Source organism: Salmo salar, chromosome 10, assembly GCF_965601325.2.
Source record: "Salmo salar chromosome 10, fSalSal1, whole genome shotgun sequence".
In the NCBI taxonomy this organism is placed as follows: domain Eukaryota; kingdom Metazoa; phylum Chordata; class Actinopteri; order Salmoniformes; family Salmonidae; genus Salmo; species Salmo salar.
Window position 1 is genome coordinate 40099173 of NC_138300.1, and position 12766 is coordinate 40111938.

A 12766-nucleotide genomic window follows, 5' to 3' on the forward strand; every position below is an offset into this window, starting at 1 on the left:
CCTGGGTTCAGACCCTGGATCAGCTTACCCTAACCATTAGTGGGTCAAATCAACCAGATCTGCATCTAGGGGTAACTTCATTCAGTCAAACCTGCCAACATGCACGCATTTTGCGTACCAGCTACGCAATTCTCTGTCCATGTACGAGATCCGAGTTAAAAGTACGCAGAAATGAATAGGGCCTGATTTTTGAGGGGGTTTTACATTTTAATTTAAAAAAATATCCACTGAGAATCTAACATCCCGATTCTCGAGCTGCAACACACAGACATGTACGGAGTTTGTGTCAACGGACATGAAGATGAATACGTCATTATTCGCCGTAGCTACCCCATGTCTGTACCTTCTGTTTGTTGTGAGGCTGAGTTTGCTGACTGTCAGCTGTACCTAAACACATGGACAAATCCCCTTTCGTCTCCGTGTGTGGCAAGATAAACACTAACTGTTTCAAGCTAACACAAGACGGACATTCAGTGGGCTCTAAAGTGCCAGCAGTTCACTAGCATTTGCCAGTGAAAGAATTTAACTGCAAATACGAAAAAGAACTGGTCGCATTTGTGTGAGTGTGATATACATTTAATTCTGCATCTCAGTTGTATTTTCCACGTAACATTACGAGGATCACGCAAGCTGATAGACTAACTGTATTTATGTTCCACGTCACAAAAAGCATTACAAAAGTATAACAAAAATAGAAACAATGGAGTCGGGAGTTTAGAAAACTGCGCGATAAAGAATGAATAGTTGTCCGGTATTAGCTATAGAGGCAATGCTTCTAAAATGCTTTTGCACTAAATTAGATTTGATTAATTTTGAAAATCTGAAATGATGTATGCGCTGCAAAGAAATTCAATAGGCACCTTTCATAGGCTGAAGCAGCGGACTCTTCTAGCGAACAGAGTTCAGATTCCCTTTGTGGTAGTCTACTTAAGCTTTGTGTGGCCAGTTTGCTGACTGTGTCGATGCCATCATTTGTTTTTGTGTTTTCAAAATTATTTAGCTTTTAGTGTTGATTAGGAAACCGTGTCTAAAAAAGCGATCAGACTCACAAACATTTTTTGTACATTGTCCCTGTCCACAAAGTTAAAACAAAATAAAAACACTAGGAAGCAAACAGAACCAAAATGGGGAGGGACCTACCAAAACATTTCACTGAAGACTTTTTGCAATGAAAACAAGTTTCTAATGGACAAATTCAGGTAGGTTCCCGTTTCATTTGCTTCCGTTTCGGTTTGTAGTGAATACCCCCCTGAATTGGTCCATTTGCAAAACCAACATTTGTTGCGAACCAGTTTGCTACTATGTGCACTAATGAAAAACACCTCAGGTTATGGAGACGCATCATATTTACAATTAATACATATTTATCAGAAGTGTAAATTATCTAACAATGCATTGAGAGCCCACGGTATATTGTGACTAACACACGGTTTAAGGTAGTGTGGTGGATCCAGCCTGAACGCTACATTGACTTTTATTTCACTTGAAAAAAAAGAAAAGACAAAAGGTGAACACAGGGATCAGGCTGGTTCCACTAGGCTAGGCTAAACAGTGTTCTCATAGGAACTAACTTAGTTGACAAGCCAGTCTAACTGGCCCAGCAACTCTTTTGTTAGATAAAGAGCAACAAGTCATATTTAGCCTGGTCCTATATCTGTTTGTGCCATCAGTCCACTCCATGTCATGCCAAATGTTTGGCATATGACACTCATGGTATAGGAGTGCAAGGAGTAGAATGTTCACACAGACTAACACGCATTCCTTTGCTGGTGTAGAACACCAAACAATGAATTCTAGGGCTGGTCTCCCAGACAGTTCAGGGCTAGGCTTAATCTAAAAGGCAAACTCAAAGAATCTTAATTGAAAGTGCTTTTTAGTCCAGGATTAGGCTTAATCTGTGTCCTGGAAATGACCCCCTAGTCTCCTGATCATTGAATTGTCCTCTTTGCTTTATTTCCATTAAGACAAACATTTTACATAGTTTCCATTGTCCCCATTTTAGTTCCATACTTCATCTAGATGCCCATAATGGAAAATACATTCTGGATTCTGACATGCTCACTCATATATCTACTCATGATTGTTAATTGGACTTGATCTGTCATTTTTTTAAATTTGGTTATTTGTGAGACATTCTACTTCACTGTTGGAGCTAGTAACAAGCATTTCGCTGCACCTGCGTATTGGTGTGCGCGACCAATTGACTTTGAAATATGCCCTTCACACAAATGTTTACAAACTTTGCATTACTGATATTTTATTATTAATTTTTAAAAATCCAAACAATAGATATGCCCTTCATACAAAAACATTTGCCTTTGACAGGCAGCTTAAAAAAAATGAAATACATTTAAGATCAGAAAAGCACAAATAATATTCCCAACCGTTAGTCAAGTCAGTAATTTATGAGTGCAATTTAGTGCTTTACGGGCAAATCTTTACTTCCATTTACGCGAAATTTCACTTAGTCTCTCAATGACATCAATACATGACTCAAGGAAAATTCATCTTAAGTGAAAGTCATAATTCACCTCCTTTGTCCTCTACATAACTCGGATGCAAATGACAAATCTACACACCCTAAAAAAAATAAAAAGATTCAAAAATAGATTTAAAAAAAATAAATAAAAAGAGACTGGTCGGTATCTTGTACACACGGTCCATAAATCATGATAAAAAGCAAACAATCCTGCCTCCATAAACCCTTGTAGAATTCAGTAACATCAGCTTTATCACATTACTTTCACATTTACAGCCAGGGAGTATCCTACTTCAGGATGTCACAGGAACGCGCTTTCATCCACACAGACATAAAAAAAGTTCATACACATGACAACTGGTCATTGCTTTAGACACTACAGACATACCATGGTTTCTCTTACTGTTAGGGTAACAGCCTGATTAAACAAATTTTAAAATAAAAGAATAGGAGAATAGCCCAAATACTTCCTGGGAGGGTGTTAAGGGTCTTGTTCAGTTGGGTACACTAGCAAAACGTTTTGCAACAAAAATCTGTTCTTATTGGTACGATTTCTCGTTTCAAAACGTTTTCTCCTACTGAACTTGCCCCTGGTGGATGGACGAAGGGGTTGGGGGTAGCAGGGCGTGCATTCAAATGGCAGGCTATTCCCTACATAATGCACTACTTTTGAGAAGAGCCCTATGGCCCTGGTCAAAAGTAGTGCACTGTATTAGGAATAGGGTACAATTTGGAACACAGCCAGGGTGTTGTTCAGAGGCGGTTGTAGGAGGTATAGCCACCCTCATGGACGTGGCAGTACTCCTGTCCTAGCACCGCCCACTTCTTACATTGCTGTCCCATCCTGGTAGTGCCATTACACAGCTGACGACCAGACACAGAGCTGCCAGGGGACAGGAGGAGAGAGAGGGGGAAAGGAGGAAAATAAAAAAGCACTTTTGAGGGGGATCAGTTTGAGCAAGGCGAGGTGCAGAAGTCATCTTGGTCACATAATGAATAGTTATTTCAGATACAAGGTGATTTGTAGATCAGGGATTCTGCACAGCCCAACTGCAATGTAGTCTAAAAACACACCATCTGTCCTCCTGTGCTGGTCACAATGGTGAGAACTATGGAGTTGATTGACCTCCAGAACCATTCTAACTTGTATCAAATACCTCTGTGATCAAACCATCTGTACAAGGCTAACGCCACAGTAGTAATCATTTCTTCCTCTATAAACATTGAATGAGGTGTGGCATAAAGTCATTTTATTGGTCATCATTGGTTGTACTAAAATAAATCAGAAAGTAAACATAATTCTCACAATGCACACAAGTAATCCCTGGTCCCGCTAAACATCACATAGGTGTGGCATAATGTGATCTGACATGACACAATCATCTTTAGTTGTAGCAAGGTAAGCCAGGCAGTGTAATTGATAAGGTCAACTTCTCACACCTATAAAAACTATGCGCACACGCACCTAGCTATTCACATACAGTACAGGTGTGGCATAGCAAAAATGTCACACGGCGTATCATTGTTGGTTTTACTAAGTCACACTATATAAAAGTCAAACATTGCAAACAGAGTTCATGCTTGAACCTGCTAAACGTATCAGGTTGGTTAGAACGCTAACCTGTTGCTGGCCAGGGATTGGTTGGGGCTGGCGCTCTGTGATTTGCTCACTGCATCCATCATTCCTCCCAGGTTCCTTTGGGGCAGACCTAGGACAGCCTGCCAATCAGAACACAAAATGTCAAGAATAGACTACTAATCTGAAAACAGTATGTCTGATGACAGAGCCAATAATAATCTGTATGTGTAGCAGTAAAGGCTCCGCAGAGGACCATCCTCAGTGAATTTCATAAAAATAAAGTTTTCCTTTTTAGATAAAACTATACTAATATAAATCACATCACCAAATAATTGATTAAAAACACTATTTTGAAAAGGTCTACAGTAGCCTCAACAGCCCTCTAGGGTAGCACCATGGTGTAGCCAGAGGACAGCTAGCTTCTGTCCCCCTCTGGGTACATTGACTTCAATAGAAAACCTAGGAGGCTCACGGTTCTCAACCCCTTCCATAGACTTACACAGTAATTATGACAACTTCCGTAGGACATCCTCCAACCTATCAGAGTTCTTGCACCATGAACTGACATGTTGCCCACCCAATCAAAGAATTTGAAAATGTATCTAGTACTGAAAGCATAAGCTACAGCTAGCTAGCACTGCAGAGCATAAACATGTGATGAGTAGTTGACAAAGAGAGAAAGAGAACAGTTTAAGTGTCTTTTTTTCCCCCTCACTTACTTAGCTAGTAAATGCAGATAGCTAGTTTATCCTACTGAAACACCCTGCTCAAACAGAAGGATGTTATGTTAGCTAGCTGGCTATGACTTGCCAACACAACACTGGAACTCTTCCAAGTCAAGGTAAGCTTCTGGTTTGACTAATTTATTGCCACTGGGGTAACTGCTTACTGACTGTACACTAACGTTACTGCATGATTGTAGCGGGTTTACTAACGCTGTAGTTCTATTAGCCATGCGGAGTATGATGTATCTCTCGACCTGTGTGCACCTACATTGTAAACTGTCATTCATAGGCTAGGTTGTAGCAACCTCATGATGGGTATAGGGAAAATGTGAGTATCATGTAGTAGCCTAAACCAATCACTGTTACATTGAACTGGGTGAAAGAAAGTCATCCAACATGCTGTAATAGAAATAAGGCCATGCTCATGAAAAAAAAGAAAATAATCTTAAATGGCACTGACCGCCACTGATGTGTAGCTAACCCTAACCACACATAGATACCCTAATGCCTAACCATTGGGGTTAGCAGTGTGGTTAAGGTTAGGTTTAAAAATCAGATTTTATGACTGTGGCTGTGCCAGCTACTAACATGTGCCCCTTATGGGGGAAGTCACCTAAAAGTAATCAGTAAAAGCAATCAATGAGTAATCCAAAAGTTTGTGATTAGAATTTTGGCCAGGTAACTAGTAACCGAATTACATTTAGTAAGTAATCTACATAAACCTACTGGTTATCAGAGTTTGACACTAATACCCTCCATCTCCCTTAAGGACATTAATCTGCTATATTCATGCTCACCGCAGAGAGACTAGGCCGACACTTGAACCTGGGAGTAGAGTGGTTCAGTGAGCCCATACCAGGCACAAACCTGGCCTCAGCCATGTAGTGGGCATGGGAGGGAGACAATGCTGCTATGCAGGGGTCACCTGGAAATGATTAGAAAAATGAAATAACAGAGCCAAGAGAATAGTGTTTCCCATTCATTTTGAGAGGAATTCTGAAGAGAACATGGTCCTTTTGTAGTGTGTGTTACACACCAGTCATGAAGCTGTCCTGGTCCAGCAGGTCTCCTGGCTCCATGAGACCATCCAGCTCATCTCTGAGAGTATGGAGAAGAAATAAGTATCAGCTACATTATATCAAACTTAGTCAGTTCACATAATTAGCAGTAGCCACCCTTTACCGTCCAGGGCCACTTTGAAAATAAGTACTTTCATTTATGCTTTCATGAGTTTTCCCTCTGGTAAATGCACATCTTGTGATGCATGTTTTATTAGCAAATCTGAAGTCAAATGTAATTCGATTCTGGAGCTACCCTACCGTCACTCACCTCTGGGGGGTGGAGGAGGATGGGCCACAGGAGTGGGGGTAGTGGTGGCTTTCTGGTTCCAGGGTCTTCTGATTGGGGAGCAGCCTGGGGATCTTCTTTCCTCTCATCTGAGAACACGCCCACAACACCTGCATCGCCAACCAGTAGCCTGAGGAGAGGGTAATGACATCACAATAGTCCACATCACCCATAAGAGGGCTAATTATTAATATCCCAGTCAGTCATGAGGGATAGGGTGAGAACACACCCTTTTGTGGTTTCCAGTGAGAGGGGCAGCAACACACACACAAAACCCTGCCCGTACCGAGTGACAGTGTGAGCAGCAGCATGCTAAGACTGGGCAGGTCCAGGGCAGGCTGATGGTTGACCTCAGCCACAGCGTTGAGCGGGACTGTGAAGAGCAGCATGGCTCGGGAGAAGGACGGACAGCGCAGGAACGTCAGTACCACCGCACACAGCATGAAGTACCCAGCATGCACCACACATGTCCACACCGCAGCCAGGCTTAGACCTGCTGGACAGGAACACAGGGAGGGAAATTTACTGCAAAATGTGTGTACCTGATGAAAGAACTAAGATTAAATGTTCCTTCTCACTACAAAAGAAGATATCTGTTGACCTTTGCAATAAAATGCATCTGGTGGTCTAAAGTTGTGTACCTGGTCTGATTCTAAAAAAAAATGAGTCATATATATATATATATACACACACACTACCTGCCCAGCCCAGGTAACCCTGGATAATATGAAGCCTCTCTTCTAGACAACGCTGCATGTTGTCAAGGTAACGCAGCATGGTTCCCAGGGTTCCATTCATGCGTTCCAGTTTTCCCATGAGATCCATGTAGTACTGAGCTGTCAGTTTCTGATACTGCAGGAACCCAGACATACTGTGGTCTGCGATCACGTTCCCATGGAGACAAGGAGAAAAACAAATGATCAGATCCATACAATTAAAGATACAGAATTTCACTACATCAATGATAAACAATGTCAAATTAGCTATAATATAACAATTAAATTGTCAGACAATAGTGTATCATGTCATTTAAACCTGCATAAATAATTTACACAGCGTTTTTTGGTTTTTGAAAGTAGACCCTGAAACCAAAAGTACAATTTGACAGCTCCTGTTTGCTAGTGTTGCCCACTCGCCAGAATCATTATTTATGCGACTACAGAAAATGGCAATTTAGGTTAAGTGCAGTAAATTATTCAGTCACATTCTCCATCTTGACCTCAATGAGAATAGAGAAAGCAAGGGATGTGGAAGCGGCTCTGCTACCGTGGTACAACCAAACCAAGAATCCAGGGGTACCGGTGAGAGTTCCACTGCTCAGGGAAATGGCCAATCAACTAGCCCAGGAACTTGGACATCCTGAATTCACCACGTCGAGCAGGTGACTTGAAAGTTGGAAGAGCCATTCAATCAAAATCAGATTAGCAGTGCATGGAGAAAAATCAAGAAGCACAGACTCCCGCACCGAACAGTGGATCACTCAGAATACTAATATAATCTATGGGATCCAGGGTTGCCAGGTCAAGCTAAAAAAAAAAAAAAAGTTTTTTTTTTTTTACAGCAATTGAGTTGCCATATCTATACAATAAACCCTTTTTCCATGACATTATCGAGCAAATTAAGGAATATCATAGTAACGACGTTGGAAGCTTAATTCGGGTTTCCTCAAAATAATAGCAAACTATGACAAAGGAATTTGAATGTGGCAAAAGAAAATAATTCACTCTTATTAAACTCAAAAGATTTTTCAATCAATGGCTGTCGATTTAACTCGTTTGCTATGATTAAGCAATAAGGCACGGTATATGGCCAATGTTCTTAAATGCAACGTGCCTGGATACAGCCGTTAGCCGTGGTACATTGGCCATATAACATAAACCCCCGGGTATAATAGCCTTCTTGCAATTATAAAACTGGTTACCAACATAATTAGAACAGTATAAAGTAATGTTTTGTCACACCCGTGCTATATGGCCTGATATACCACGGCTTTATGACAATCAGCATTCAGGGCTCGAACCAGGTTTATAATTGTAAATAAATCCCCTTTGTGCATAACTATAGATAAATATGAGAGGAGAGTTTGAGTGAAGAAAGTTGGATAGAGGATTTCGAAATCTCTGAGCAAGAAACACTTGGATGAATATATATATATATATATATATATATATATATATATATATATATACACATATACATATACATATATAAAAATAATATTAGCCTATTTTCTGGCATTTGTGCTGTTATTATGTGCCAGATGTTAAGACTACAATCCGTTATAAAAATGGCCCATTTGCGAGATTGACTTGTCATTTCAATAGACATAGGCTACAGACTAAAATTTGAGTTTTTGATTGTAATTACATTTTGTCATAGTTTGCTTAGATAAAGACAGGGAGCCTATAGCCCGATAGGCTAGTCTACAGTAGCCTAGACAAGATGTAAACTGAACGATTTAGCAGACTGCCTAGTTCAAATTTCCAGACTTATTTATTCAACATGAATAGCAAGGCGATTTCACAATAAGAGGTGCTTGTTTCCCCAATACCCTGCTGGAATAGGCTCCTAAGGATGTGGTCATAATTACAATCACTGAATTAAATATGAATAATATGTATATGAATGTCAACAACAACCAGTGTTTATTTTACCTGTAGCCTAATCTGATTTGCTGTCAATCTAATATGTTCATAATAACACAAGGCTACAACAATAAACTGAAGTTTTAGGCTACTTACTAAAATTGGTTTGCCAGCTCCAGATAGGCTACACAAGTGGCACAAATGTATTTGCAATGACTCCAGTAATAGTCATTTCAACATAATTATTGTATCAAATGGCAGCCGACAATGGCATATACATTAAGACTACTTGATGGCCAACGGAGGCAAACGTATAATTCTCCACATTTAGCCTAATGTCAGTTTCATTGAGGACTATTCCCCATAAAAGGAACCACGTGAGGGAGTTCCATAACTTCCATTTGAAATTTCCACTCAGGCAGCCCCCGAGACCCAAAAACTGAGCATGCATAAAGCACTTCCCTTGATAACGTTTTGTTTAAGCAGTCAACATTAGAATGCAGTTTAAAGTATTTAACAAGTTAATAAAATTGTCCTAAAAAGACCTCAAAACTTAGATAAGTAGCATTTGCAACCAAATACAGATCATTCATTGCATTTATCCAGAATCAGTAGATTTACCCCAAATTACAAGTTAGTGTGATGAACATACACGTTGCTTTTGCATGGTGTGTGCATGCGCATCTTACCTATTTTGCTATAGATGTCCTTTGCGCGCCCACTGACCTCAGCAAGGTCATCCAGAATGGCCTTGTGACCCTCCTGCACCTCTGACCCTTGATCCTTTAGCTGCTCACTAACATTCTCTAGAAGGGAGGTAGGGGACATGAAGTGAACATGATCTCACAAGCATTTTTGTAAGGAGTCAGTGAGTGCACAGAGCAAAAACAGACCACTAACAGTGTTGAGAAAGAGAGCAATGTCCCATAAGAGCATGTGAGAGAGAAAGTGCTAGGAGTGAACAAGACTATTATCACAGATAGAACAATGAGACAGATATTTCACTGGATGTATAAATGAAGCACCGTTTTGGCTTTTCCACTCACTACCAAATATGGTAGTGAGATGAAGCGTCCACTTGCCAGCAGCGGGAGAAGATGGAACGAGATGGATTTTGGCCGACATTCTGCACATTCTCATAGATTAAACATTCTCAATACAGTTGTTCGCAAAACTACAATCTGTTATGAACAGAGTGGACTAAGTTTTATAGACTTTACCCGTTGCAAAAGTTTATTTTTTAAATCACCTTGTTTAGGAGTGCAAAGACAAATTGAGTTATTGCACACGCGCACTTCAGAGTAGGCATTCCCTAACAGAAATATGCAGATGCATGCTAGAATGCGCTAATAGGATCTCGCTAGCTCGTGCTTGGCTCTGCTCACCTCCTTGCTTGTTCTGCCCACTATGACTCATTTGTTTCCGCTGGAAACGACAGGCTGTGGTCTATCTTGGTTAAGTTATAAAAAGTAGTCGGTATTATTGTGGATTAAGGCTGTGAAATAGAGAACAACAAACAGTGTGTGTGTTTGTGTATGCATCTCCTCTTACCCATCCTGTGTGTGATTCCCTGGATGAGCTGGGCCACCAGTTCCTGTCCGGAGGCAATGAGGGCCTTCTCCTGGCCAAGACGCTCCAGGTTAGACGAGAGCGAGGTCTCCAGCTGCTCCTGGCCCTCCCACAGTGCCCCCTGCTGGACCACCAGGGCACTGTGACCCTCCAGCAGCCTCTCCAGGGAGGCCGAAGTCAGATCCTTCAGCTCCAGCTGACCCTCCTGTTGTAGAACACAGCAGAGACATTCAAGTCCACATATTATGACAGAAAACAGAGAAAGAAAAACAGACCTCTCCCTTTGAAATAGAAGGGGAAAAGGAGAGTGAGAAGGGGGGACAGAACAAGGGAGAGATTGACAAAAAGACAACTGACCTTCAGGTCCTTCATGGCGTCCAGTTGGCTGGTTGCCGTAGAGATTAGCGCGTTGACGGTGAGCTCGGCCCGGCGGCGGAAGTGCTGCTGACGGGTGGCGTAACACACGGAGCGTGCCCGGTTGCTCACTATGTGGTAAGCATTCCACGTGTCCGAGTCCATGTCCGCTGTGCACTGCTTTAGGGACTGGCAGGAGAAGAGGGTGAACATACTGTAGAGACACTATGAAATCAGCTTCAGTGCTGTGCATGCCAACTGGGTCGAGCTCAGGCACAAAATGAAACAGAAGCGGGAGGCACTACCTGAAGTTCTCCAATAAACTGTTTTTCCATTACAAATCATTTAAAAACTATTTGCTGCAGTATGTCCTAATACAAATGACCCAGATTCAGACTGGAAAATATGGTACTCACTAACAATTCTGCCTTTAACCTACCAAGTCCTCTAACATCAGTGACTAGGACAGAACTGTATTAACATTCTAATATTTTAACAACTTGACTCCCAAAACAATTAAAAAAAAAAAAATAGTTTCTAGATCTCTTAGCTGGAACAAATTATACATCTCGGAGCGTACCATGTCCTCAGTGCAGGGGTACGTCCTACGCCCCTCCACCTCTGCCTGGCAGTTGAACAGGACAACGCCCAGTTTGGCCAGCTGCTCCTCTGATAGGCTAGCGCAGGTCGACTTCAGCTGGGCAATCACCTGCAGGGAGAGGGACAGACTTTTTCTACTGGCTGATGATAGGGGATGATCAATATGAAGTCAGTTTGTTTTAAAGAAATGCATTAAACTGATGAGTGGATCTGCCTTGCATCTTCTCTGAGGTGCTGTGATGCCCATGAACATGCCTATAAAGCCATTATGCTTCAGTGTCAATGCCTGGTGAAATAAATAGTTGTTATGTGGACATATAGCCCAAGCTTTCTTTGGGAAAGAATAACAGTAGGATGCATCATCATGCTGACTGCTCAGCCAAGGGTTCATAGACAATATTCATAATGGTTGAAACACTGATTCTGTTATCTAAGCGAGAAGACCTGACTAATGTTGTGTAGATAATAATACTGTCCGTCACATTACCCGGTAATGACAGCTGTCCAACGGGCTGAGCTCCATATTTTTTGCCTCTGCTAGGAACTTTTCATCGGCTACCGTCATCTCGAACGGTTGGGCATCTCCCTCAGGTAGTCCAGGGTCCAGTGAAGGGGCGAGGGCTGGAGCCCCTGGCTGCGTCGGCTTCAACCAGTCAAAAAAACCGCTCACTGGACCACACTGGGAGGCCAGCACGCAGACCAGCAGCAGTTTAAGGCCCATCTGACTGGTCATCACCAGCCGAGCCATCTGAGTGCTGGAGAAAGTAGCCTACACAGGGAGAATATGTACACATGAAGTTTGAATGTGTACATTCAAACTTGCAATGTCAGTGACAGACAAGTTGCGTAAAACACGCTTGATTGATTGGCTAGGCCTGACAGCTGAAGAAGTGCATTAACTCTCCATTAAAATGCCTAGGCTTTAGTTCAGCGAGAAACCAGCGTAGACAACCAGGGATCAAAGCCCACTGTTTTTTATTATGGGGGGCATATGTTATTCAATTCATTATGGACCGACTTCGACTCAAACAAAAGATAATGTCGGATGCAGCGCCCTCTCTGAACCTGCACTGCACAGGTGACAGGCGGTGTGGCCGGACATGCAGACGGTAAAATATAATTTGGAATCATTGCATTGAACTAAACAGGCGATACTACCGTGTGCATGTTTTATTTTCATTATATCCGAATCTACTTAATGAAAATAAACTATTGGCTTAAAAACAACCATTGAAGCAAAGCTAAATCTTAATGACACACTACCAAATTCAAAAGTTATGCTAAATTACCTCAGAATATATTTGTACTTCTGTTATTTCGTCGGATTTCCGCTGGTACAATCCTTCGTTGATTCTGATGAGCCAAACCCAGCTGATTTGAATGAGAACCCTTTCATTTCTTCCATCCACATTCATCTGTTTTAAATGGTACATGAAACAGCCAATCGGATCAGCGTCTTTCTGGATCTCACGAGATACATAACCAGGAACAGGATTGGCCAATTGTCCCTTTGAGCTTTGGCAGATTC

General features: G+C 41.7%; 1 protein-coding gene across 3 annotated transcripts; it reads right to left on the reverse strand.

Moving 5' to 3' along the window:
- Positions 1-1927: 1927 nt before the first annotated feature.
- Positions 1928-12760, reverse strand: bmb (brambleberry). Of its 3 annotated transcripts, none has more exons than XM_082957011.1 (13): positions 12528-12760; positions 11726-12007; positions 11219-11347; positions 10642-10827; positions 10267-10489; positions 9405-9521; positions 6829-7008; positions 6417-6626; positions 6113-6260; positions 5820-5881; positions 5581-5708; positions 4101-4198; positions 1928-3362 (listed from the first exon to the last, which is right to left on the reverse strand). In XM_082957011.1, the coding sequence occupies exons 1-13, from the start codon at positions 12669-12671 to the stop codon at positions 3233-3235; spliced, it is 2037 nt and encodes a 678-aa protein (XP_082813137.1). In that variant the 5' UTR covers positions 12672-12760; the 3' UTR covers positions 1928-3232. The 3 variants fall into 3 exon arrangements, with proteins under 3 accessions (XP_082813137.1, XP_082813136.1, XP_045543711.1); XM_082957010.1 differs by having other exon boundaries at positions 6360-6623; positions 12528-12671; XM_045687755.2 differs by having other exon boundaries at positions 6360-6626; positions 12528-12671.
- Positions 12761-12766: the final 6 nt, after the last annotated feature.